Here is a 27,874-nt window from a genome sequence, read left to right on the forward strand (position 1 = left end):
CCTTCTTTTTCTTTCTAGGGTAGTCCACCAATACATAGCATGCCCTTGAAAACTTAGAGTGGCTAAGGGAACCTTTCTTTCTTCCCCTATTAAATAACAAGTAAAAAGTTGTTATACCTTCATCTCCCAATCTAAGTAGGCATCTACATCATCTTTACCATGAAAATAAGGGAGATCAACCTTAGATTCCCTTATCTTAGGTTCCTTTTTAACTTTTCTAGGAGGTGGTTGATAAAACTCACTATATGAAGATTACCTTAATAATTGTAGCCCTTAGGGGAAGCACTAGATGTTTCACTCCCTTATCTCTTTTTTTCTTCATTTTTTTCTCTGTATTTTTCCACTTTTCATTTAACCAATCTAATTACTTCTTCAAGAATAGTAAGATGAGCCTTTATTTCAATTTTCTTTTTCTTTAGCAAGAGTCTCTTTCTCCATAGTTTAAGTGATTTAAGCTCTTGTACTAAATGTGAAAAACATTTTAGAGAGCTTGAATCACTTCCACTAGTGAAGAAGACTGATTACTCATGATTAAACAAGAGCGAAACTAACTTATAAAGAAAACAATATCCTAAAATTTGTGACTCTAAAGTGATTCAATAAAACTTTGGAACTTATGATCACTTGCTAGTGAAAGCAATAAAACATATACAGTCGAATCTCCTAATGTGGAAGCTTGAAGAACATATGAAATTTTTTAGCCATTTCCACAAGTTTAAAGTGCAAGTTACTTCAAATACAACTAAACTAGGGAAGTTGGGATAACACCAAAGGCTTCCTAAGACATCCCAAAGGCCAAATTACATGAATGGAATACAAAGAAATTTAAACAACAAAAACAATAAATTTGTCGTTGTTAGCAACAAAATTAGAGTGGAGTTTGTAACAGAAAATTTTGTCCTAAATCTATTGCTAAATCTTTCTTCTCAATTGAATCCCTACACAATTAGCAATGAATGGTTAGCCTTTCCACTATTTCTCTCCATTCTTGAAATGTTGTTTTCACTCTTGAAGCCAAATGTTTAGGTATATAACTCTCGGATTGACATTTTCTTTTCTAAAGCCAAGATCACCAAAGGAATCACACCTTCTAGGCCTTCATACAACAACCTAAGATGCTACCTTGTGTATTAAGCTTTGTTAAACCTTCAAAAGAGAGATATTAAGTGCTCCAAAGAAATACTAGGAGGTTTGAAAGACAAGCAATAAAAGTACACAATTAAATTTCTAAACTCAAATGGATTTATCTTGACAAACTTCAAAGAATTCTAGTCAAGTAGATAAACTAGAATTAAAGAAAATTTCAATTAAGCATTGAAAAAGAATAGTCCTAGATTAGCTATAGATTAGATGAAGAAAACTAAAATAAGAGAATAGAAATTCAAATTTTCATGACTAATAGTTACATAGGACTATATCATGTGGCTTTACATAATTTTTTTTTAATCTTTATTCTTCTTGACCTTTTCTATATCATATATTTTTTTTGAAATCTTTTTTCAATCTCTTGTTTGAATTTTGAGAAGTTGAATTGCCTTTTGTTTTAATATAACTCTAGGCCACATAAGAAACTAGTCCAACAAATTTAAATGCAACTTTAAGTTTGACTTTCAAATTAGGTGCATGTTTTTTGCATGTTCTACTTGGATTCAAAAATTATACACACTGCCATGTGATAGCATGCGATGATTTTCAAATGAGATGCATGCACAAAATTCAAATTCAAATTATCTTTGATTTCAAATTTCTTTCGAAGCCACAATCTTTTTAAAATCCGGTTTTAATTTTCAACCAAATTTTTGAAACATAAAGAAAACCTAACTCTAAAGAAATTCACCAATGATCTAATGATGAATTATGAACTCAAAGTTGAAAAATTAAAAGCACTCAAACACCCTTTAATTCGACCAAACAATTTAAACTCAATTCAAATTCAAAATAGGCTAAACTAGAAATTCATAACACATAAGGACTACACATGACTCTAGACATACATATAAGATTCAAAATTCAAAATCTAGCAAATATTAATCACAATGACCGAACCAAAATTAAATCAAGACTCAAAATTATCCAAATAAGGACGTATAGTATAGAACACCTAAAGCATCACAAGATTGGTTCAAGATTACTAGATCAAAAATTTTTATGAACCAATTGTTTTCAAGACATATTTAGATCTATCAAAAACTTTCAAAATTTAGATCTAATCAATCATGAATCAATTTTGACATAAAAAAAGGATTGGAAAGAAATACTTAAACCTCAAGAAACAACTATGACTCTAGATACCAATTAAAATGATGAAATTCCTAAGTGAAAACATAGCCAAATTCACTCTTCTTGAACTCTAATGATCCACTCATCATCACTATGAGGATTATTCCAAGATTTTTACCAAAGAAAAATTGATGGAAGAAGAGGAAGAAGCACGCTCAAAGTCTCCCTAACAAAGGAAGAACAAATACATTAACACACAAGGAAAGTTTCCTTGTTGAAGGAATTTAAGGAGGCTATTCCCTAAGCTACTTGGCTCTAGATTTGAGAGAGAAATCTGAATATGAATCTCAAGTATAATCCAAAGTAATGATTTTACACACAAAGGAAGCCTTATATAGAGTTAGGTGGTGTCTTGGAGAAGCAAGGTTAAGCTTAGGGTCAAGTTAAACCATAGTATGGTTTAATTAACTCCTAGGCACGCCACATTTGAATTTGAATTCAAATTTGGTGTGGAACCAACCTTCCCCATGTGTTCTTGCATCTAGGAAATGAGACTTTTATGTTTAGATGTAATTTGAGAAGCATTTGAAGTTGCATTTTGTGCATGCCATGTGTGCTACCCTTGGTCGGTCACATGGCTCATCAAATGCACTTCAAATGACTTCTAAATAATATTTAAATGTAAGGTCCATTTCTAATTAGGTTTCTATCCTATCTAGTAGCAAAAATACATGGCCAAATTAAAAATTACACTACTTAGCCCAAAATACAAGTCCAAAAAATACAAGTCTTAATAAAGTCAAAATCCTACACTACTAGGCTCAAAATAAGAAATATTAGACTTTAAGTGACAGCCTAACTTAAGAGAAGCTTAGGCCCACTAATCTCATCAAAAACCTAATCTTCCTCCATCCTCTTAACCATAGTCCTAATGGTGGATCCCTTGTCTATACCTTTTCCATCAAACATGTCAAATTTAGGTTGGTAAAAATCTGGTCTAACTTGCTTTCAATCTCTTATGATGACGAAATTCGGATAATGTAAAACAAAAGTGCAATAACATAATCTAAATTAAAACACAGCCATTCCAAGTTAAAGTATTAGGATTCATGCAACCATTTATAAATTTTAAGCAACATAAGTTGTTTACAAAGACACCGAGCTACATGAACTTTTATAAAATTGACGGTGCATATTATTACTATTTATCACCAACTTTATTATTCAATAGTTCTGTTGGACATATTACACGTGTTTTCTCCCATGCATATCACTAACCAATGAGGAATTGATCAAGGCCACGAGGAGTGCTATTCCCCGTCGTGACATTGAACTCCCTTAAATCTTGATTCTTGATCTGTTCAATTTCTTTAAACTTAAATGGTCGATAAAGTTGCGTATGGTCAACATCCACCAACTTTGTTGGGGTCTCAACATGACCATCCCTTGGTGATAACATAAATATAGCAAGTGAATAACGAGCATTTGGTTCTTTGCATATTACACGATGCCCCGCATTTTGAAACTTTCCATTGCTCCAAGCCTGTTCAAAGATTTATTTATTTTCAGGATAATATAAAGTGTACAAATGTTAAAATAATGTTTCATTAGATTCAAATAAAGTTTCATGCTCTTTTTAAGATTTTTCAATTAGGTTCTTAAATTAAAAAAAGAAATTGTAATTAGTTCTTTTACCTTTTGTATATATTTTTATAATTTGATATCTAGAGTAAAAAATTTGTTTACGATCTATAAAATTTCACAAAATATTCTCAACATACATGAAAGATGATACAAAATAATAATTTAGTTTTTCATGCATATAAAAATATTTTGTAAAATTTCATTGACCGTAAATAAATTTCTAACTACATAGACTAAATTTCAAAAATATATAAAGATGAAGACCTAATTAATTTATTTTTTTTTAGGTTAAGAGAGCTAATTAAAAATTTATAAAAAGCTTAAGTATCAAATGACGTAGTAAACTTTCAAATAATTAAAATTAACATTGGTAATGTATGCTTACACGTCCAACATCTCCAATAATGCAAAAGAAGGACCCAGATTTAGGAGGGACTGTCTTAAATGTGTTAGAATCATCCACCATCTCAAGACCACTAACAGTTTCATCATCTTGAAGGATTGTGATGAATCCTGTATCAGAATGCAGGTGTGCTCCAACAGATCCCATAGTTTCTGGGCTGAAATTATATTTCATAATCCTAAAAAAGGATGGCCAGTCCTTGAAATCAATATCCTCTATGCCCAAAGTCCTAGCCAACTTTTGTGCTAAACTTGCTGCCAAGTCATGAACTGCTTGCCCATAGGCCTCTATTATTTGCCTGGAACAAACAAACTTGATCAATGTTAAAATGTAAAACTCTTAGAGGATCTTACATGTTAGGGAGCAATTTTCATGAAAACATACACAAGTAAATTCTTATCTCTTCTAATAACTTTTCTCTATTATCAAACACAGTGGTTCTACCATTTTTGGGTCCTATATACAAAACAATAAATAGGAATCTTGTATAGAAACATTTTAAAACGTAAATATCTATAACAAAAACATGATGAAAATTTATGTTTTATTATATAAGAGTCGATGATTATAATTAAATTTAAAAATAGTATAAAAAATGATTACAGAGTTATCTAATTTAAAAAATAAATGGGTTTCCCTTAGTCATGAGCCATGTCTATCATGACTCTAGACATAATTTACGATGAGAGATTCAATTTTAATAATCAAATCCAAATGATATCTGAACTAAAATGAGTAAAAAAAACAAGATGAAAATCACCTGAAAATAAATTAAATGCGTAATCAAAAAATAAAAAAAACCAAAACTCTAATATCATATTATTTTCAAATTGCTCATAAGATTTGTTTTTCATGCAATTTTCACTTTGTCTATAATTAACTAGTCCTTTTGCTTCAAATATTAATTAGATTTCATAATTTTCATGTAGATAAATTTATTGAGACAAATTTCACTTATTGAGTCAAAATCATGATCCAAAATTCAAAGCAAACAGTATTTCGAAAGGGGAAATTGGAATAAATTTAAAAGATAAAAAATTAAAATAAATATTTTAAAAATAAATAACCAAAAAATAAGATAAAGAAACAAAATTATATTTTAGTTTTTAATTACTTCCTTTTCAGGGGTCACGACCCTTAAAAAAATGCTTAGTGTGGAAGAGTCAAATTAAAGAACCTATCATGGGGTGACACATCCAATTGGGAGAAAAAATCTTGAACTTCATGTGGTGATGAATGCATGTCATATATTCCCAAGCCCTCATATACAGGACTTGTTACACTTAGGGACACATAGCCATCCTCAGGGAGAATGGCTGATTTGTTGCGCTTTTTGATGTCCCTAGGAAGATCATGCAAGTGTTTAGCCACTAATTTCATGTCAACCATGAGTGTTGGTGGAACAGGGTGGTTGATGATTCTAAAACACCCATATTTCTCACATGCTTCTCTTAGTTTCTTCAACTCCTCTTGATCTGATGAAAGTTTCTGGAAATCCACCACTTGAATGCTTGCCTCCATCTCTTTCTTTCTTCACCTTGCTTCTTTGTCTTTTCCTTGAACTTGGATGAAAGGTACAGACATAAGCATTATATAAATATCTAATGTTGTCAATATTTAATAAATAAATTTATTTATTTTTAAATAATTAATAAACTCATATTCCGTAAGAAAGATAATTTATTAAACATCTTCTTTAATAAAATATCAATAACATTCAATATGAATATAATATGAATGTATTTTCTAAATCTTTAAAACAGTAATTAACAATTAAATATTTATTCATCTATTCATATAATATTATTAATAACATTAAATATTACCTCCGTTAAAACAAATTAAATATTATAATCATTTGTTTACTTAATATATTTTATTTTAATAATATATATTGAATGTATGTCGATTGACAAGAAAAGTAATGCATTTATATGTTTTGAATGTGTACATATTTTGAATGTTATTTAAAAAAAATTTAGTAAAATTGAGTTTCAAAATTAATCTGAAAAAAAAAAAAAGATATTACAATTTTTCAATTTTTTAGTTGTCTATGAGACTAATTTTTCACACAATTTTCATTATATTTATAGTTTATTTTAGTTTGAACATCAGTATGATTAAATAAATTTTTAGGGTTAAATAAATTTTTAATCCCATGATTTTTTAAGAATTTGATATTTTTGGTCCTTCTCAATCTTTTCTCCAACTTTTAGACTTTCATTAATTTTCTGTCCTATAAATTATTTCTTATGATTAAGTCTTATTTATTAAGTGATGATGTATGCTAATAAATTATAATTAACTTAATTATTTATATTCATGTAGCTGCTAAGAGCATCTGTAGTGGGGATTGTTTATGGGGGTTGCTTAGTGCCACATTATGTCACATTAACTTTTTTTTACTATTCTTTTAAGCACTAGAGCTTCTACAAGTAATTTTGCTAAAATTTAAGCAACCCATAAACAATGAAAAGAGTTGATGTGACATGATGTGGCACAAGGGATTGCTTATAAACAACCCCCACTACAAATGCTCTTAGTAGATATCAAATCACATTATGACACATGTAATTTTTCTATTTGTTCATAGTCAAACATTCTTTTTGGAAAATAAAAGATATTATTAAAACAACTTTTCACTCTTATGACAACGAATGAATAGTAAAATTATATCACTACAAAAATGTTTCGTTTTAGAGTCGGCCAAAAGCTGACTCTAAATAACAAAAACCGACATAAAATTGTCGGTCATTCGTCGACTTTTGGTTGACGCTAAATAAGTCAACACAATTTTTTTTTGTGTCGGCTAAGCCGTCGATAACAATTTTATTTATTTTAATTTTTTATTTTCAGTTAAGCTCACACTACGTCGACAAAATTTATTTTATTTTTTAATTTATCATTTATTCGTTCGTAATTTTATCATTACCAAGACTCGATCCTAGAATCTTAACGTGTTGAGGGAACTTGATAACAATTGTACCATCATACATTATGCGTATATAAGATTCAAAAAATCATCTTTATCTTTCTCAAAGCACGTATAGTGTCAAAAAAATCAACATTATTCTTTAGAAATAGTGTCGGCTTTTCTAACATTAAATTTAAATTGAGTTTATTGTCGGAAAAGCCGACGCTATTCTTTAAATATAGCGTCGACTTTGTCGACACTAACTTAAATTAAGTTAGTGTCGACAAAGCCAATGCTATATTTAAAGAATAGCGTTGAATTTTCCAACAATATTTGCAACGCTTATTTTTCGCAACTATTTTACTGTATTCTTGTAGTGTATATATCATATGATTCAACTTCTTATATAAAACTATATGAACATTAATAGAAAAGTTAATCATGATTTATTAATAAACATTATCACTTAACAAATGAGACTTAACCTTAAGGAATAATTTATGTAACATAAAATTAATGAAAGACTAAAAGTTGACCAAAAAAAATTAAAAGAGATTAAAAATTAAATTCTCAAAAAGTTAAGGGGCTAAAAAATTATTTCAATTTATTTTTTTTATGTACATGAATTTAATAAGAAAATTTCTTATGCCTTAAATTAGCCATCAAAAGATTGAAAACTAAGTTTCAAAATCGGAAAAAAAAAACATTGTTTCATTAACATTAAATAAAATTTAAAAGTTAAAAGATCAATATAAATATTTAAAAAAAATTACCAAAACATTTTTTACAATAAGATAAAATAAAGAATGTCATCAATTATAATTCTTGTGGAAAAAATAAAATAAAGAATTATACTAATTTTGAAACCAAATTAAAGAAGTCATAAATATGTTGAAAATTGTATGAAAAGTGAGTCCAACAAAACCAATTGAAAAAATTAATATCGAATTCTTTTCGATATACTCATAAAACTCGCTTTTTTTACGTAATTTTATTAATAATATTAAAAGTGTATACATATTCAAAATTAATATAAACATGTAAACATTCAAAATTTGTAAAATGTATTACTTTTTCATATTTCATTAATTTATAATATAATATTATTTGTTAATTTATTTATATATTATTTAATAAAATATTAGCAAAATTAAATATATTATTTGTTAATTTATTCCTATATTTATTAAATTTTATATTGATTTGTGTGCCTTTGTATATTTTACTTTAATAATATATATTATATGTATATATATTTTGAATGTTATTAATAAGTTGGGTTAAAAATTGAATTTCATGAGTAACTTAAAAGGAATATGATATTAGAAATTTTAAGATTTAATTATATATGGTTTAATTAATCTTTTGATTTTTATAGTTTCATTAATATTTCTTTATAGTTTCTATAGTTAAAGACACTCCATTTTAGTCTCTATAAATATCTTTTTTTTTTCTTTTTTTTTTTTCCTTATCTTCTATTTTCATAGAGAAAAAGTATAGGAAGGAGAAGAAATAAGAAAAGTATCGATAAAGACTAAAAAAAATTATTCATATAGATACTAAGACAACGAGTCTCTAAATGTAATTAAAAACTAAAAGGTAAATAGCGTACAAGTACATGGATCAAAGCATACAAATAGTGGAAATATAGGGACTAAAATAAAGCACAATGCATGTAATATCCCATTTTTTGTAAATAAAATAAAATAAGTGTTTAATAAAATAATTATATTTTTTACTTAATTAATTTAATTAATTGACTTACTAATATAACTAAAACATTTTTATCTAATAAAATTAAAAAGGTTGTTGGTGGAGAAAAGAGATTTGAGTTAGATTCTTGAGCTTAACCTAAAGGCTTGTTAAAAATAAAAAAATAAAAAAATAAAATAAGGATTAGGTCATTCTTAGTATTTATTATAAACCATAAGAGCGCATATAATGGAAAACCTAGAGGAAGCTATTAAAGAAAGTGGGGAGTAGCTGTTAAGGCAACTAAAAAACGTGTTTGTGCTATGAAGGTCATCACTCGAAATAAGAGGAGTGAGGATGTCAAATTCATGGACAAATATGAGGGGTATGAGTAGTGAGGGGATCCTTAAGCCTTTTAGGTTGCTGATTGATTTATGTAAATGTTTATGCATGATCTAATATTGAGTTGTTGTATTGTCAATATAATTTTGTGCATGAATCTTGGAACACTCTCTATCCCACATGCCATAATATAATATAAAATTGAATAACCTCAGTATAATAAATAAACTCAAAGTTCATATAGGTAGAGAGAATCACATTTTAATATAAACTAGACTTAACAGAAATAACAATTACAATAGAAATAAAAATTAAACTACTCAAAGTAAATAACAAGAATCAAACTCTAACTATTCCTAACTAATTCCTTGGTGTTAGGTGTCCTATCATAGAAAACTCAACGTTGAGGACTAAGTCTCATCACCAAAATCCTCAACACCATGTTGATGATAACCTGCAAAAATCACAAGAAGACAACACAAAGGAAAAAGAAGTGAGAAATATCTCACTCTAGCTCACAATATAGGAATGAAAACTAGATGGCCAAATACAAACAACACATACAACATGATATAACATACACAGTTGCACATCGTCATATTAAACTCATTCATAGCATAGTAAGCAACAACATATAAGATTATAATGCATATGCAATGAACACGGACTACATGTTATCATGCATGTGATGCTAATAAAAATATCATATATCACATCACACTTGTGCATTGCTACTAGCAACACACTAGAGTAGTCTTGGAGTACGTTTCGGATCACACCTGTATGCACTCTCACTAGAACATACTACCAGGATTTGGTCAGAATAGTTAAGCCGACCAAGAAACATCCCATGCTCACGAGGGTAGGACTAGGACTTCCAAATCGAGTTATCACTAAGGTTGGCTCCCAAGATTTTACACAAGGGACTTTCCCTAGTGGTTTGTTCTATATTGCACCCTTAAAAAAACACTTTTATGTAGATGATGCATGTCAAACAGGTTTTGTGCATAACATTTCACGTGATCTCATTAATTCATTGCCAACTAATCCCATATCATAAAATCATCAACCATTCTCAATATAGAAATTAACAATTCAACAATATCAATTAAATATTAACAATCAATGTCATAAGGGATCAAATCACTACAACTCATACATAGCTCATAAGCATATCAATAACACACTCATATACTACATTTTCATAACTTAATTTTCTACGATATCCTATGGTCCAAACACCTTAGCTAGAGTTATATATATGATATTAAGTTGATCTTAATTTTATTAGAAATATAAGGCAATTATCTCAAACTTCTAGGATGACCTTAAGAGTTAAATATTCCATCTACTATTTTAAATAAATACAAAATTGCAACATTTTAGCCTAATCTTTGCTTACTAATTTGATCATAACTTGAGTTTTAGACCTCCTTTTTAGGTGATTCTAATAACATTTAAAAGCTAACATCAAAGTCTACAACTCTTATGTAGATTGCAAAACCTAATTCTACCATGTAAGTTTACTAGAAAAGCTTACAACATACACACATTACATTTTGTGCATAGAATATGAGGTTCGTCTTTTAACTCACATAACATGGTTATTCCTTAACATTTTTATGTAATACTTGAGTCCAAACTGTAGCTCTAAATGTCTACTTTCTAACCCAACAATCAGAACTCAATTTCATTAATCACACGTAGATAAATAAGATAAATACCAAGGTATGTTCATATAAGAATTTTTAGACTCTAACACAACTCACACCGAAACTCTTATCTCTCAATCCAATTGGTAAGAACTCTCCATAGGTTACATTACACTTCTAAAAGACACAATTTACACATATAACTATATATCCAATCAATCTCCTTGTATAATTACCAATGCATTCCCTTAGGATTTCCCAAGAATCCTATACAGGTTTCAAATCATACAATTACAATCTTAAAATATGAAACTAATCATCCATTCAAGAAATTCACACAATTAATTACATACAAGAAGAATAAAAAGTGAAACAAACACAATTGGGGAAAACTCTTCATACATGAGCATACAATAAACACAAGATTGGGGACCAATCCTGTTATCCGACATACAAACCCACACTCAAAGTGAAGTTTCTCACTCCCCTCTTACCTAGATAAGTTTTAGAAAACGGGTGCACGACTCCGGAGTGATTTCACTCTTGCTCCCGTTCTTTGAGCTCTGAAGTGCAAACATGAAAATAGAGGTGTAAAAAGTGTTTGATTCAACAACTCCTATGTTAAAAACCCCAACCTCCCTTTAGCCCTCTAGTTAAACATATTAACCCCAATTATCCCGAAGATCCTTTCCTTTTTTAATAAAATATTATACTATTCATTAATAAAATATCATATTGTATATTTTAAAATATATTACATAATTAAAAAAAATATTTAACAACCCTTATTAATAAAATAAAAATATCAAAATTATTATTAAAAGACTTATATTTTATGAAAAACAAGATGTTCCAAATCTTGTTTTGAATGATATGATGATGAATTGTAAAGTTTGAGGGTTAGGGTTATAAGCTTTAGGGTTTTTGACTTAAATGATTGAATTTGAATGATTTGATGATATTTTTTGTTATATGAACATTATTTAATCATTTTATCGATTGGGTTGTAAAAAGAGATTATGTGATGGATTTAGATGAGTCTTGGAGAACCTAGATTGCGAAGGTCGAGATTTTGTAGCAACATCGGTCGTGCCTTCATGTTGTTGGGCTCGATGAACAAATTCTTAGCACTAGGGGTGAAAGAGAGTCATGTTGGATGTAAGGATTCTAGAGAGGTCTCTAACTTCTTTGTGCTAGGCGAGGGATGTTATGGAGAAAAGAGAAACAATAGAAGGAGGTTGAATAGTGTTACTTAAAAACTCACACTATTTTGCATAGCAATGAAATAGTATCGTAAAAAATAGGAGAGGTCAGATAAAACAAAGAATGAACTCAGAGACTTTATATTGATTTGTCTCAACCATCAAAACTACATTCAGTTTTTGATCTAACTAGATCAAGTTTCACTATCTTTTTAAATATACAAGTATTCTTTACTAAGCCACTTATGACTCAATCCTAAGTATTCTTTGACTTACTTCTTCAAGAAACTACCAAATTATTCCTTAAGCACTTAACCTCTCCATGCTTAAATAACCCAGTATTCTTTCAACAAGTATTTTCAAGCTCAACCATATAACTCATAGTTATAAAGGTGTTACAAATGTTGTGTTCGTCTTCCTTTCAAGACATGATACAATTCAATGAAGAATAAGAAGATATTTTTGCAGAAAGATTTACAAGAGAAATTCTTCTATGTGGCTTTGTGTATTCTCTCTTTCTCTCTCTCTCTCTCTTTCTTTCTTTTTCATAGGCTTGCTTTGTTTGTCTTTACTTTAGTACCCTTGTGGAAAGAAGTATTAATTGATGAATTAAATGATGCATTAAATGTATTTCACCAACCAGTCACTTCTTATTTTATCAATAAGGCTACTTATCGTCTTTTGAACACTGATCGGGTATGGTCATACATGTGTTAGGAAGTGCATAGTTGGAATAACTTTCACAACAAATTTTATGTACTTCTAGAGACTTGTCCATCCTTTTTCTTTGATGCAAGACATGTCTTTCTTGTCTTTTGATGCAAAGTAGGTGTTAAAGAGATTATTTAATGTTTGATTTATTAAGGAAACATTTAAGATGAAGTTACTATCCTTTTAAAGATCAATAAAGAATGAGAAATTAATGCACATCTCAATTAATGATTATTCTGAAGAACTTATTGTCTTGATATGCTATAGTCTTGTGAGACAAATTGTCTTACAAAAACATTGTGTCTTATCCATACAATAATTGATGTTAAAAATGAGTATGTCTAATTAACACAATCTTTTTCTAATAAAACACTATGTTTTTTAGCTTTCAAAACTTTAAGATCAAAGAGATCCAAATGTCTTTTGACTTAACAAATGTCTCATCTAACACCATGTTGACGCCATGTTTGAGAAAGGATAATGTTGAGTGTGACCTCATCATTGAACGTGGGATCAGTAACCACACTGGGCGCAATTTAGGCAGAGAGGTTCCTGCCTTCTCCACACGGGGTGCATGTATTACCAAATCAAGTGTGAATCTTGTAGAGAGAACATTGATCTCGCTAAACTGGGCGTGAGTTCTAGCTTATCGGGCACCATGCCACTATGGAATTAATTTAAGAATAAAGTTTAACTAAGCAGTAAAGGAGCTTGTGAGGAGTAATCAACATTAGAATTTAAGCGAAAAAAATAAAACAATTAGAAATAGTGGTTAATTAAGTGAAAAAACAAATGTATGGGAAAAGACTATAAATAAGGGAAGTTGAATGTGTGATAATAATGTATACTGTGATGTATTATGAATGAATAATATGGATCATAATATGAAGTATGAGATCATGTTGGTGATAATAAGATGAGATGTATAAGTCTAGGTTGAGATGTCCAAGTAGGGCTTGGCACATTGTGAAAAAGTGAAGACTCTATGGTTTGGTGAAATCATCAAGTTGGTCATTGCATTTGGTTGATGTGTTGTATTGGTTTATGTATAAAGTCCATGCATTATATACTTTCTTTAGTGAGGTGATGTGAATATTTGAAGGAGGGTCTCTATGGTCATCTACTTAAATAGGGATTCTCTAACAATGATGTGAGGTAACCACAACCAAATGTAACACTTTGATTTGATCCTAGTAGATATCCCTTTTTTAAGAATGGATTGAAAGGGTTACCCATTGTGTCGTGATTCAATCTTCTTAAGTTTCCTTGTAATTGGTGATGATGAGATTGGTACCATATGCATTAGAGTTAAAAGCATGGATTGTATGAGTCTTGAATTATAATTGAGATGTCTTGGATTATTTGTATTGTTGTTGATGATGATGGATGTACTTAGAGTATCTAGTGTTTTATGTTGATAATTATTATGGATGTATGAGTGTTAAAACTATCCTTATGTTTGGTATTTTTATACATGGATGAGATATATTCCCACTCCTTACTTGCGTTGTGGGGTTTTGTTTAGGCTGATCTTAATTGTAGGAGTATTGCAACCTTTGAGTGTGCTTAAGTGAAAATGGGACAGTGTTTTAATGGAATTTGTGGTAGGATTACCTAGAACTGCAAGGGAACTAGACTCCATTTGGGTTATAGTGGATAGATTAACTAAGTCTATGCACTCCATCCCTAGCTATTAACATTAGGTATTCTTTGGAGAAGTTAGTTATTGCTTACATATGGGTGATTATGAGATTACATGGTGTACCCTCTAGCATTGTGTCTGATAGGGATCCTAGAATTACCTCAAGATTATGGGAAAGCCTTCCCCAAGCCTTAGGAACCAAGCTTAGGCTAAGTTCATCTTGTCACCCATAAATAAATGGACAGACTGAGAGAATCATCTAATCCTTAGAGTACCTACTTAGAATTTGTGTTCTGGAGCAAAAGGGTAGTTGGGATAGTTTCATGCCTCTTATAGAATTCACCTACGATATTAGTTATGATTCTAGTATTGGGATGGCACCCTATGAAGCCTTGGGTAAGAGGACGTGTAGCACACCCTTGTAATGGTGTGAATCTAGTGACAACTTTATATTAGGACTTGAGATAGTATAATGGTGATGGAGGACCATCCATATGGGAAGTTCACACATGAAGATCATTGGACCTTTAATCAAGTCCTCTATTTAGTCTCATAGTCTCTATTGTATATATCTTGTATAGTTTGAGTTCTTTTCCCTTGTACATAGTAGATACATGTATAGGCTTATTTTTTCCTTTGTATTTGTAAGGCACCTTTATCTTTCTTTTTAGGTTATACCCTCAGGATTTTAGGGTATGTTGCTTGGAGACTTTTACTTCATTTAAGCTTTAACTAGGTCAAATTTTACATATTAGGCTTATTTTCCTCCATTAATCCAATGAATTGATTTAGCTAGGTCTCATCATAATTTGATGAACCTAACTAAACCAATTCCCAAGTGTTTGGATTGGATTAAGTGAAGGAAACCAAGCTTGGCTTCCTCTCCCTTCTTTTTGGTCGAATTTGATCTAGCTTCTCCAACACACCAAGCCACTTGGCTTTCTAAGGGGACAAGGAGACACTTGGCACTCTATGATTGACTCTTCTAGATCTAAGTGTTTTTACCTTGTCTCTACCTTGTCTAGTTTGCATTACAAGCTTCTCCACCACTATATATAGGTTCCCTAACATGTAAAATTCACTTTTGAATGATATTTCCAGTTTTTGGTTGAGAGTCCTTTCTCTAATTCTCTATCTCAAAAGTCTAAATTCTCTCTTTGATTTTCTTCCAATTCTTTTATCTTCTTCCTAAGAGTGTGGTGAGATTTGAAGTGGTTTATCTTCTACGTTGAAGTGGCATCACTTGAAGAGAATTCTTCACCATTAAAGGTGAGTCCAAAGGTTTCCTCTTCCATTGAAGACCTTGAAGAAGCTTGAGGAGTGATAAAAAGGAAAAGATCTAAGAAGAATCTTGAAGGAGAAGCTACAAAAATCTAGTTCCTCCTTGAGGTTTCCATCAAAGGACGATAAAAAAAGTTAAGATGACACAAGATAGGATAAAAGTAGCTCAAAGTAGGTAGAAGAGTTATGTTGATAGGAAAAGGAAGGTTTTAGAATTTCAAGAGGGAGATCATGTATTCTTGAAAGTCACTCTATGGACTGGGATTTGTAGAGCCTTGAACTCTAAAAGGCTTACCCCCTATTTCATTTATCCTTAGCAAATTACTAATAAAGTCAGTGAAGCAGGATTGGCCCCCAATCCGTTACCTGATGCATGCTTCTAGGAACAGGAAAAATATCAATGTTTTCTATTTTATTTTCTTAATGTTCTATTGTGTCCTTGTGTGATGTTGAGCATAAATATGTGTTTAATTTCAAAAATAGACAAGTTTTGATATGAATTAGAGTGCTTTGTGGGTTCTTGTGGGAAACCCTATGAAGTAAAATTAGGAATATGATCTTTGGATGATTTTGGGCATTATATGTAAAATTGATAAGGGCTTCATGTTTTGGATAATTTCTTGGTATGATTTATGTACTATTTTGATATTTATGACTACGGGAAGTTTCTTGTATGAGACTATGTGAATGTGACATGAGATATGATGAGACGTGATAAGTTAAATGTTGAGTGAAATAATGAATGTGTGACATGCATCATATGCATATATGACTCTAGGTGTGCCGCTTAAGATGTATACCAGTGATGTAACAAGCTATTCCAGGTGTACCTTAGGTCACCTATGATGAAATGATCTATTCCAAGTGTGCCGCTTAGGCCGCATACCAGTGATGTAACAACCTATTCCAGGTGTACCTTGGGTCACTAGTGATGAAATGATCTATTCCAGGTGTGCCGCTTAGGCCGCATACAAGTGATGTATTGAGTTATTCTAGGTGTACCTTAGGTCACCAGTGATGAAATGATCTATTCTAGGTGTACCGCTTAGGCCGCATACTAGTGATGTATTGAGCTATTCCATGTGTACCTTGGGTCACCAATGATGAAATGATCTATTCCAGGTGTGCTGCTTAAGCCGAATACTAGTGATGTAACAAGCTTTCCAGGTGTACCTTGGGTCACCTGTGATGAAATGATCTATTCCAGGTGTGCCGCTTAGGCCAAATACCAATGATGTATTAAGCTATTCTAGGTGTACCTTTGGTCACCAGTGATGTATTTATGAATGAACGTGCCCCCAGGTATGCTACTGTAGCAGCATACCAGTGATGAGAATGTTAAGTCAGACAGAAAAATTCCCAGTAAGGTTTTGATGAGACAAATATAATGCATATTGTTATCTCTAACAAATGTGTTAGTTTTTCAGATAAAAACATAAGTACTAGCAAGTTGAAGAATAGAGAATATGTATGCACCACCCTCTGCACCAGAACCAAGACAAAATAAGCTAAGCGCCGGATGAAGGTGATGAAGGTTGAACAAAAAAAGGAAATACATCAGACAAAATTATCCCCAAGCTACAAGACATCAGACGAAAAAATCAAACAAAAATAAGTTCAACATAAGAAGGAAATTAGTGAAGCCTTAGATGATACAAAACCACGGACAATGGAAAAATCTAAAATCACTAATTTCTTAGACGAAGTCAAGATCTTGCATAGCTGACCAAACGAAGACTCAAATACACATATGAAAACTAAGAATGCTGGATTGCGCCTGAAGTCACAACGAGAAGAGTTACCGAGCATCCAAACTCTCAAAAGAACACATGAAGTCATCAAAATAAAAGAAGAGAGAAAAAAAAACAGATGAGCGCTTATCCACAAGTCAAAGATGCATGTGTCAGAATAAGTACACCTACTAGTCAGTAAAAGACAACGGCTCTATAGCTACAATGCTAGGAAAGTACAGAGATTTCTAGGTCATGATTGATGCCTAACATAAAAGTAAACAAATGGTACAAAAGACTTTGTGAAACACAGATTCAATAAGCAAACATTTAATGCAAGATCAAATGCATTAAATGCAAGATCTACAAAGCCTGGACAAACTAAACAAGAGAATCAGATGATGGCCACTCAAGCATCAAGATCAAGTCTAATCACAAACGAAAGAACATTCAACAAACACTAGATAAGGCCTATTACAAGTCGAGACATTGAAGCATCAGATGAAAAGCCAAAACAAGGCTAAACCTGAAAAATAAAGAGATGGGTTAAGAATTAGATGAAACCAGATGGTCAACTCTGATAAAAGAACAGTCAAGGCAAGGTAGATCATGAGAACCAGACAATTGAAAGAGACAAAGTACAATATGTGCATCAGACAACTATGAGTCCAATATCAAATGAAGCATGTCAAGGAGTACCTCCAGTACAACATAAGGAATTAGACGAAGCATGAGACAAAGAATAGAAGAAAGTCAAACGAAGAACAACATAGATTGAAAGACATGTCAAACAAACAACAGAGTCTATCCACCTCTAATGTTCACCAGATTAAGAGAAAAGTCAAAGCACTAAACTCAGATGCTCAAACGAAGGCCAAAATTGAGATACATAGGACCAACAAACGCAGACGAAGACTGCCACGCAAGAAATTAAAGAATCAAGTCTTAAAAGACAAATCAAGGCATCATCTACAATCACTCAAATGCTTTCAATGTAAATGCATGATCAAAGGGAAGAGAAGAAGAAGAAGAAGAAGAAGAGAAGCACGCAAAAGCAAAAGCATGCATGTGTTAGAAAAGTACATCACTTTTTCAGATAAGGACAACACTCTACAACTATGTGACCAGAAAAGGACAAAAAAGTTCCTAGGTCTCTGCTAAATTCATACACTATTGCTAACAAGGCAAAGAAGACTTCATGCAAGGTCTATCACAAGAAGCAACATTTAATGCAAGAACTCAAGCATTAAATGAGTAGATTGAACTAGTCATAAACGACTATATCTGCTTCAAAGGACACTTGCAACGAGCATATTCTACAAGACAATATATATATATCACTATCTCAAACCTTGGAAGGTTGGCTTCGTTGGCTGGCCTTTGGCTTTGCATTTTTAACCAAGTTATATCAAGCCCACAAAATAACGAAACCAGAGATAGAGCGTATAGAGTCAAATGTACCACAGTGTATTCATCTCCATAAACTAAGGAGTTTCAAGCATGTGTATCTTAAGAACAAAACCTTAGTGAGTGTACCAATTTATGTATCCTCTTTGTGAGAGTAAACCAAACACTCAATCATTGTAAAGACTAAGGTTGCATACCTTAGTGAGTGTATATTCCTTTGTATCCTCTCTATGAGAGTCGCTCATACACTCAAACTAAACCTGCTTAGTCATCATATGTAAAGCCTAAAGAGGCTAGGGAAAGAATACTTGTAAAGCCTAGAGAGGCTTATCAAAGAATACTCACTGCGAGCTAGAAGTGGCTAAGTAAAGAATACTAGCGTTGATGAGTGAAGTCAACGGGCCAAGAGTTGGTCAAGAATACTCACTGGGAGCTAGAAGTGACTAAGTAAAGAATACTAGCGTTGATGAGTGAAGTCAACGGGCCAGAAGTTGGTCGAGAATACTCACTGAGAGCCAGAAGTGGCTGAGTAAAGAATACTAGCGTCTGCGAGTAAAGCTGACGAGTTAGAAATGGTTGAGAATACTTGGGACCAGGAGTGGTCGTGACCTGGGTGGTCTATAATACTCACTGCGAGCCTGAAGAGGCTAAACAAACAATACGTTTACCTCATTAATTATCTAGTGGAACCCTTCAGTTGAAGGAGACTGAATGTAGCTAAGTTTGAGTGAACTACTATAAAAATACTTGCAATAAATTTATGTTCCAGACGCAATTTATTTGGTTAATCTAATTCACTGAAAACTTCGTCTAATAATTATCATCTATTAAAACTATCCTCAGACGAAAACTATACCTGTTTAACTTGTCACCCTAAAGAACGGTTTTTGTTTAAAGAATCATTTTATCTAAACAGACGATGAAACCCCTAGACTGAAAATGATTTTGTTAAACTAATCTTGGGTAGTTTCTTTTCAACATTCATTGATGTTATTTTACTGAATGAAAGAAAGTTTTTTTGCGAAAAAGTCTTTAAAACTCCTTTGTTCACAGACACACACATATTCAACCCCCCTTCTATGTGTTTTTCATCTAACTTCAGAGAAATGTGAAACTTCCGTATATGGCGCCACATGCATGCATTTATGAGTCAAGTCCATGACATCATTGCTTGATAAATGAGTGTGCATGTGATACTGATTGTGTATGTGTATTGTTTACATGTGATTTTTGCTTGTGACTTATGTTTGATGTGTGCGTGTTATCTAACCTTATTTCTGCACCTAAACCTGAGTGAGATGTTTCTCACTCCCTTGTTGTTCTTGTATGTGTTTAAATTGTGTTGCAAGTGATCATCAGCATGAGGATGTTGATGATGAGGCTTAGGCTTCAGTTGGGAGTGCTCTGATAGGATATGTGACATCGGAGCATAGTTAGGCTTAGTTTGGGAATTTAGTTTCTTTCTTTTACTTTGGAAAACCTTCAACTTTATTTCTTCTATAATTTCCGCAAGTAAATTATCATTATGTTTACGAATGTGAATTCTCTACTCTCATATTAGTGGAACCATGGTTTTAATTCAAAAGATTTATTTACTCCAAGAATATGTTTTCATAATTATTGTATATGTATGTTGGGGTAAAGGGTGTCACACATTCCATGTGCCCCAACTCCAAAAAATATGTTCATGATCCTTCACATGTGATCGAGTCAAATCATCTTGGGGTTAAGGAAAATTTGACGATGGAGACCGTATCGGTGAGAGCCGATGACCAAATGGTTAAACAACTTAGAGGCAAGGATACTCATTTGGTCAAGGTTATTTGGGGAAGAGCTATTTCTGAAAATGATACCTAAGAATTGGAAAGCAAGAATAAAGAAGCATATTTAGAATTGTTTACGATAGGTAAAATTTAAGGACAAATTTTATTTTAATTAATTAGAACAATTAGAATTAATAAGAAATATATTTTATTAATGAAATAAAAGGAGGAAAGTTCATAGAAGTCTTTGGGAAAGATTATGGGGCCAACCTGGAAACTAATTCAAATAGGAGAGATTAGTGAGAGTTAGGTCATTTTCGCACATATTTTGAAAGTCTAAGAGCTCACAAGAGGAGACTCAGAAGAGGCCATAGGAGAAAGCATGGATTAATGACATGAACTACTAGAGGGACATCACTTCTCAAGACTCATGACTCCAGGTACAAAGAATGGGATTATTGATTCCTTAAGCATATATGAAGGATAAAGCTAGAGAGGCAATCCCTAAGCCTCTTAGGTTATCTCTTTGAGGACAATCTCTTGAGTATGAATTTGATTGAAATTACATTATTGTTGTATGCTATAATTCTTATTAGTTGAATTGATTAAATTGGTCTTGAGATTTTGCATTTTGAGGGTTAGAATTATTATGTATTAATTTTGCGGTTTAGGGTTGTATGCATAATTTAAAGGATTAGTGTAATTTATTTTAATTTTAAAAAATTATTAGAGCATGATGTTTAATTTTGATGATAATACAAGTATCAAATAATTTTATGATTTGAAGTAAAATAGAGAAGTGTGTGTGAAGTAGTCAACTTGGACATGATTTCGTGGGTTGGACTAAGAAGCACGCTTGTGCTTGAAGAAATAACGTGCATGCAGGAGGCACCACAATCATGTTTAAGGAAGCATGCCCATGCATGAATGAATTGAGGGAACCACAACTAGGCTTGATTGAGCACACCTATGCATGTTGAATTTTAGTGAAGCACCATCATGCTTATTTATGCACGGTCGTGGATCCTTTTAAAATCCAAGCTTTTGATGTCTTCATAATAATCGTATCCTTAGATGTTATCTTTCCAACAACACTAGAACACCCAAAATGGATGTCTTGAACTCAAGTTATGGTGAAATTAGTGAGTGAAGGCCAAGTTGTTATAATTAGGCTAGTTTTGTAATTTTTAAAAATAGAAGGAGATAAAATAAACTCTTGAGCTCTGCATAGAAGTTTTATATAATTATCTTAGCTTTATAATAAAATTAGTATTAACTTGATAGCATAAATACATCTCTAAATAGTCTGTATAGACCACACAATGTGTAACATCCTAAATTTTTAATTAATTAAATTTTAATTAATTACTATTTTTATGAAAATAATTTATATCATTTTATTTAGTAATTTTATAAAATTGCAGTAGATTCTAAATAATAATAATTATATTTACGAGAGAAACTTGAGTCTAGTAGTTATTTATATTTATATTCTAGAGAGCAGAAAATAAATTAGTATTTTAAATAATTATAGAAGTTGAAACTGTTTTATTTTTTTTTAATTATTTATTTACCATTTTAATTAAATAGAGGGGGATGGGCGGGTGAGTATGGGCCTGGCCCAGTCGGAATTATTAGAGGGGTTTTGGGGGTAGTCAGTTACCTAATATTCATTTTAACGTCAGACGCTTGAAGGAAGAGGGGAGAGGAGAAAATTCTTGAAGGAAGGCGTAAAGTGTTCAGATTGTTCTGTCGTTCTTCTGTTGGCCTTCGTTCATCATCCTTAAGGTACGGGGGGGGATGGGTTTCTTCATATGTGAATATAGGGGTGTTCGGGTAGTGAGGGCAATCCCTAAGTCCCTCTAGGAACTCTATTTAAAATTCTGAACGATTATCTGTGCAATCGATGTTCTAAATTCTTAATTCATTTGGAAGAACTTATTTCTTGAATTGTCTTTGAATTCCATTGGGGCTTTCTTGTTAATTCTTTATCCTTAAATTTGATGACTTGAATTTTATGTGTTAAGAAGAGTTTAGATTTTTTTTTGTAAAACCAATGGAAACCAATTTTTGAGGCTTGAGATGTGTATGGATTGATTTGGAACGTATGAAGAATATAAATGGAGTTAAACTGAACCAACGGGGTGTAGAAGTAGTGAAAATTGGTAAAAACCTTGTTGGAACTCGTAAAACGCAGGTTTAATTTCACAGAGGGGAGTCTAGGCAGAGATTTGGGCGCTCAATGCCAGTTTTGGGCGTCGGGCGTCGGGACCCCGACATACGTTTGTAATTTTGCGACATATTTCTGTGTAGTTATCCAAATCGAGTTCCGTTTGTTTTGTTAGAAACTAGACATCTGGGGCTACCATTTAGACACAAGAATCGTGTAAAAATATTAATATTTGATCAAGTTATGTGAGTTGCAATTTGAGCCTTCCAATCTGTGTGCGAACCACAACATCAAGTTTTGTGAGCCCTGAATGGTAACCTAAACGACTTTATTAGGATTTGTGTTCTTCATGAAAGTTGTAGATATTGATGTTAGGATTCTAATGGAGTTGGGATCACTTAGAAAGGATATGTATATCTCGAGTAATGGTTAAATTATTAACTGAATGTCATAGATATTGTGATGTGTGTGAAGAATTATGTGAAATTTGTGATCTATGATGTTGATAACTTAATGATAGGTACCTATCATGTGAGGATGATATTGCATGGATTTTTATTGACATGTGATGATGTTATATAATGGAGATGCATTAATTATGAGTTACGTGGGATGCATGAGTTGCATGAGACTTATGAGTTGCATGTGGTGCTTGAGAAGCCAGACGTGGCTATATTGCATTGGACCCTGGGCCCAGAGAGGGGTTGAGACAGGGGGGACCATGACGGGAGGCATTCCATGCGTGGGCCGTTGGGTGTTTAACTGCACAGCTCACTGGCCACAGAGGGTTTAACGGTGGGTGGATTGCCTTTGCACGGGCCGCTGGGTGTTTAACCGTGCAACATATCGGCCCTGGGAGGGTGTGAGAACGGTATGTCCGCATTGGCAACAACTAAGGGAATTGACGAGGTACGCCCATTGTGCGGAGTGCCAAGTTGAGACTCTTAGGAGAGGAGATGTGTATGAGCATATAGTGAGCATGTGTATGAAAGCTTGTATGATTGAAAAAAAAATGATGTTTGGTAATTATATGAGATGTATTTGTTGTTTATATTTAATGATGATATTTTGGTGCACGGTGTGGGGTGGGAATTGGGTAGCCCTATGTTCATATATGATGTTATCTATCTCTCACCGTCCTATTTTTATGTGGTTTTCTTTTAGGTGAAGATGAAGGCACTCATAGTGTTGAGTTCTAAAGGGAAAGGGTTCTGCTCTGATAGGATGTGACATTGGGGCATGAATTTAGGATGCTTTAGTTATGAATTGTTATTTGTCGTTTGAGGAGACTTATTTTTAAGAGTTTTATATTCACCTTATATTTGTAAATTCTGGATTCCTTTCATTTTCTTTAGAGACCTTGATAATTTTCTTTTAAGAGTAAAACTTTATTATTATTATTATTATTATTTTTATTTATTTCAAGACTTGTGAACCTATGAGTTTTTATTAAAATATGTGGACCCTTCTTGATGTTATATTTATTGAATTATTCTTATTGTTGTTACTTATTTATTATGGGGTAGAAGGGTGTCACATTTAGTGGTATCAGAGCAGGTCGATTCATTCGGCCTTGAGTTATGAGCTTGCTATGTTTCTGTGGGTTGTGCTGTGATGTTGTTTAACTGAGATGATTGTTTTAATTGGTTTGTTTTGTTTTGACTCTCTACTTTTCTGTGAATCAGAAAAGTGATGTCTGGGGGAGGTAGGAATGATCGTGCTATCGCTGAGGCCTTGATGGCTATGGCTCAGGCTGTAGGCAACATGAACCAACATCAAGAAGTGGACTGGCTTGCTCGGTTCCAGAGGAACCATCCACCTACCTTCCGTGGTGGCTATGACCCGGATGGTGCTGCTGACTGGATGTTTGAGGTGGAGAAGATATTCCAAGCTATTGAATGTCCACAGGTATAGAGGGTATCTTTGGATGCCTTCATGTTGTCTGGAGATGCTGGAATCTGGTGGCAGAGTACCTACCAGAGGATGATTGCTGAGGGTACTCCGATGACGTGGGATAATTTTAAGAGGTTGTTTTTGGAGAAGTATTTCCCACAAGATATTCGCAACAAAAAGCAGGTGGAGTTCCTTGAGCTGAAGCAAGGGGATGATACTGTGGCAGATTATGTGGCCAAGTTTGAGGCACTGGTACGATTCTGTCCCGCTTATGAGGGTGTTGCAAATGAGGAAGCGAAATGTGTGAAATTTATTAGTGGTCTTCGACCGGAAATCAAGCAAGCTTTCAACTACCAGGGCATTGCTAGATTCCACGAGCTGGTGAACAAGTGCAGAGTTTATGATGAAGATAATCGGGCTAGAGTTGCTCACTACAAAAGTGGAGGGCCTGTAAGGAATCAGAGCAGGCATGGGTCTTCTAGCAGGAGTAAGCCTTACTCTCGTCCTGCTGGAAATTCAAACAGTAACGGGGGTAGTGAGGGTTCAGTGCATAGGAGGAGTCAAGCTCCATCCACGAGCCAGACATCTAGAGCTGGGAGTACTGGTTCTACTCCTTCCTTCACTTGCTTCAAGTGTGGGAGGCCAGGGCACCGAGCTAATCAATGTGGGGTTAGGGAGGTCACCTGTTTCAGATGTAATGAGCGGGGGCACATTTCTCAAGATTGTCCTCGTGCACAGCAAGGACCAGTGACGGCTAGTGGAGAGGCTGGGGGGAGTGCTAGTGCTAGTCGGGGTACCGGTATCAGCAGGAGTGCTAGTGCTAGCGGCAGTGCCAGTAAGCCGAAAGCTACAGGGAGAGTATTTGCCTTGAGTGGTACTGAAGCCGCTCAATCCGACGACTTCATCCAAGGTATGGGTTTCATTGCTGGAATTCCTTTAGTTGTATTGTTTGATTCGGGTGCGACTCATTCGTTCATATCACATGCTTGTGTTTCCAAATTGAGATTGCCTGTTTCTTCCTTACCTTTTGTATTGAGTGTGGAGACGCCAACTAGTGGGTCAGTTTCTACGTCCGGCGTATGCTTGAATTGTTCTGTTCATATTAATGGTAGAGACTTCTTAGTTGACTTAATTTGTTTGCCTCTGAGTCAGCTAGACATCATTCTTGGTATGAACTGGTTATCTTCCAACCATGTTCTTTTGAACTGTGCTGATAAAACTGTTGTTTTTGGTCAACCCCTTGAGAGAAAGAGCAAATACTTTTTGACTGCCAACCAGGTTGAGGTGTCTCTGAGAGACGATGCCCAGGTATACATGTTACTAGCTTCTTTGAGTTCTGAGAGTAGCGCTGTCTTGGATAGATTACCTATAGTATGCGATTACCCTGATGTGTTCTCTGAGGATATGTCTAATCTACCACCCGAGAGGGAGACAGAGTTTTCCATAGACTTAATACCGGGGATGGGACCCATTTCAGCTGCACCTTATAGGATGTCGCCCTTGGAGTTAGCCGAGCTTAAGAAACAACTAGAGGAGCTGTTAGAGAAGAAGTTTGTGAGACCTAGTGTATCACCTTGGGGAGCACCTGTCCTATTAGTGAAGAAGAAGGATGGTAGCATGAGGTTGTGTATAGATTACCGCCAACTCAATAAGGTAACGATTAAAAATAAATATCCATTGCCTAGGATTGATGACCTTATGGACCAACTGGTGGGGGCATGTGTGTTAAGTAAGATTGATCTTAGGTCAGGTTACCATCAGATTAGAGTGAAAGAGGAGGACATACCCAAAACTGCATTTAGGACTAGATATGGACATTATGAATACCTTGTAATGCCTTTTGGTGTGACTAATGCTCCTGCAATTTTTATGGATTATATGAACAGAATTTTTCATCCGTACTTGGATAAATTTGTAGTTGTCTTTATAGATGACATACTCATTTATTCCAAAACTAAAGAGGAGCATGAAGAGCACTTAAAGGTAGTACTTGAGATTTTAAGAGAGAAACAGTTGTATGCTAAATTGTCTAAGTGTGATTTCTGGTTAGAAAAGGTGAGTTTCTTAGGTCATGTGATTTCAAAGGGGGGATCGGTGTAGATCCTTCTAAGGTAGAAGCTGTGCTTAAGTGGGAATCCCCTAAATCTGTGAGCGAGATTAGAAGTTTCCTTGGACTAGCTGGGTATTATAGGAGGTTTATAGAGGGGTTTTCTAAGATAGCATTGCCTTTGACTGAATTGACTAGAAAGGGAGTTGCCTTTGTATGGAATAGTAGGTGTGAGACTAGTTTCCAAACCCTTAAGGAAAAATTGACTAGTGCACCAGTTCTAGTTTTGCCTGACCTTAATAAACCTTTTGTAGTATATTGTGATGCTTCTAAGATGGGGCTAGGTGGAGTGTTGATGCAAGAGGGAAAGGTAGTAGCTTATGCTTCTAGGTGTAGACCCCTAAAATTGTCCGGGTCGGAAATAAGACTCGAAGACTCTCAAAGATCGAAGGAAAGTCAGCCAGAAGGACTCCTAGAAGACCATAGGATGACTATCTGTAGGTTTAGAGGTCTTAGAGTAGCTAAAAATAAGGAAGTGGGAAGATTGGAGCTCAATACGGCCTCCTTGGAGTTCAGTACGGCCGTACTGCACATTTTGAACTACAATACGGCCGTACTGAAACCAATACGGCCGTATTGAAGTTTTTGAACTTCAATACGGCCGTACTGAATTCAATACGGCCGTACTGTAGTTCAAATCTTCAGTACGGGCCGTATTGATGTCAGAGGCCGTACTGCGCCTCACCCCTATAAATAAGACGTCATTTGGACGTCATTAGACACTTTTCCACACAGTTTTGACTCTCTCCTTGAGTATTCTGGGGTTTTTGAGCAGTGTTCTGCCCTAGAAATCGCTCTGAGAGTCAATCCGACGAAGTTCTTGAGTCACGAGCCATTTGCTTGAGTCTCAAACTTAGTCGAAGGGAAATCTTTTGGATTTCCATAGTCAAAAATTATTTTTTAGGAAGGAGCGAGCGAGCTTATAGAGGGAGGGAGCGCCAAAAAGCCTCCTAAACTTCATTGATATATAAAAAGCACGCTTCAAGAGGTTTCTTCTCTAAAAATCCCTTCTTTTACCGCTTTCTGATTGTTGCATATTTAAATTCGTCATCATGTAGATATTTAATATATAATCGTTTATAATAAATAGGGGTAATTTAG

General features: G+C 33.6%; 2 protein-coding genes across 2 annotated transcripts; one reads left to right on the plus strand and one right to left on the minus strand.

The window, feature by feature from the left end:
* Positions 1-3,225: 3,225 nt before the first annotated feature.
* On the minus strand, positions 3,226-7,626 carry LOC109789306 (2-oxoglutarate-dependent dioxygenase DAO). Its single transcript, XM_020348219.3, has 3 exons — positions 5,445-7,626; positions 4,250-4,565; positions 3,226-3,763 (listed from the first exon to the last, which is right to left on the minus strand). Exons 1-3 carry the CDS (start codon positions 5,786-5,788, stop codon positions 3,494-3,496), a joined length of 930 nt encoding a protein of 309 aa, XP_020203808.2. The 5' UTR covers positions 5,789-7,626; the 3' UTR covers positions 3,226-3,493.
* A 16,839-nt stretch (positions 7,627-24,465) lies between these two features.
* On the plus strand, positions 24,466-27,037 carry LOC145954729 (uncharacterized). The gene is made up of 4 exons (XM_083069419.1): positions 24,466-24,681; positions 24,742-26,216; positions 26,717-26,941; positions 27,028-27,037. The coding sequence occupies exons 1-4, from the start codon at positions 24,466-24,468 to the stop codon at positions 27,035-27,037; spliced, it is 1,926 nt and encodes a 641-aa protein (XP_082925545.1).
* The last annotated feature ends 837 nt before the right edge of the window (positions 27,038-27,874 follow it).

Source organism: Cajanus cajan, chromosome 2 (assembly GCF_000230855.2).
Source record: "Cajanus cajan strain Asha chromosome 2, NIPB_CcT2T_4, whole genome shotgun sequence".
In the NCBI taxonomy this organism is placed as follows: domain Eukaryota; kingdom Viridiplantae; phylum Streptophyta; class Magnoliopsida; order Fabales; family Fabaceae; genus Cajanus; species Cajanus cajan.

Bases quoted from the DNA above. Each gene is read 5' to 3' on its own strand.
- LOC145954729 (XM_083069419.1), top strand. From the start codon at position 24,466: ATGTCTGGGGGAGGTAGGAATGATCGTGCTATCGCTGAGGCCTTGATG. The intron at 24,682-24,741 runs GTATAGAGGGTA...ATCTGGTGGCAG, and splicing joins AAGCTATTGAATGTCCACAG to AGTACCTACCAGAGGATGAT. The intron at 26,217-26,716 runs GTTTGTGAGACC...ATTTCTGGTTAG, and splicing joins GAGGAGCTGTTAGAGAAGAA to AAAAGGTGAGTTTCTTAGGT.
- LOC109789306 (XM_020348219.3), bottom strand. From the start codon at position 5,788: ATGGAGGCAAGCATTCAAGTGGTGGATTTCCAGAAACTTTCATCAGAT. The intron at 4,566-5,444 runs GTTCTTTAATTT...TGTTTGTTCCAG, and splicing joins GATGTGTCACCCCATGATAG to GCAAATAATAGAGGCCTATG. The intron at 3,764-4,249 runs GTAAGCATACAT...ATCTTTGAACAG, and splicing joins TTATTGGAGATGTTGGACGT to GCTTGGAGCAATGGAAAGTT.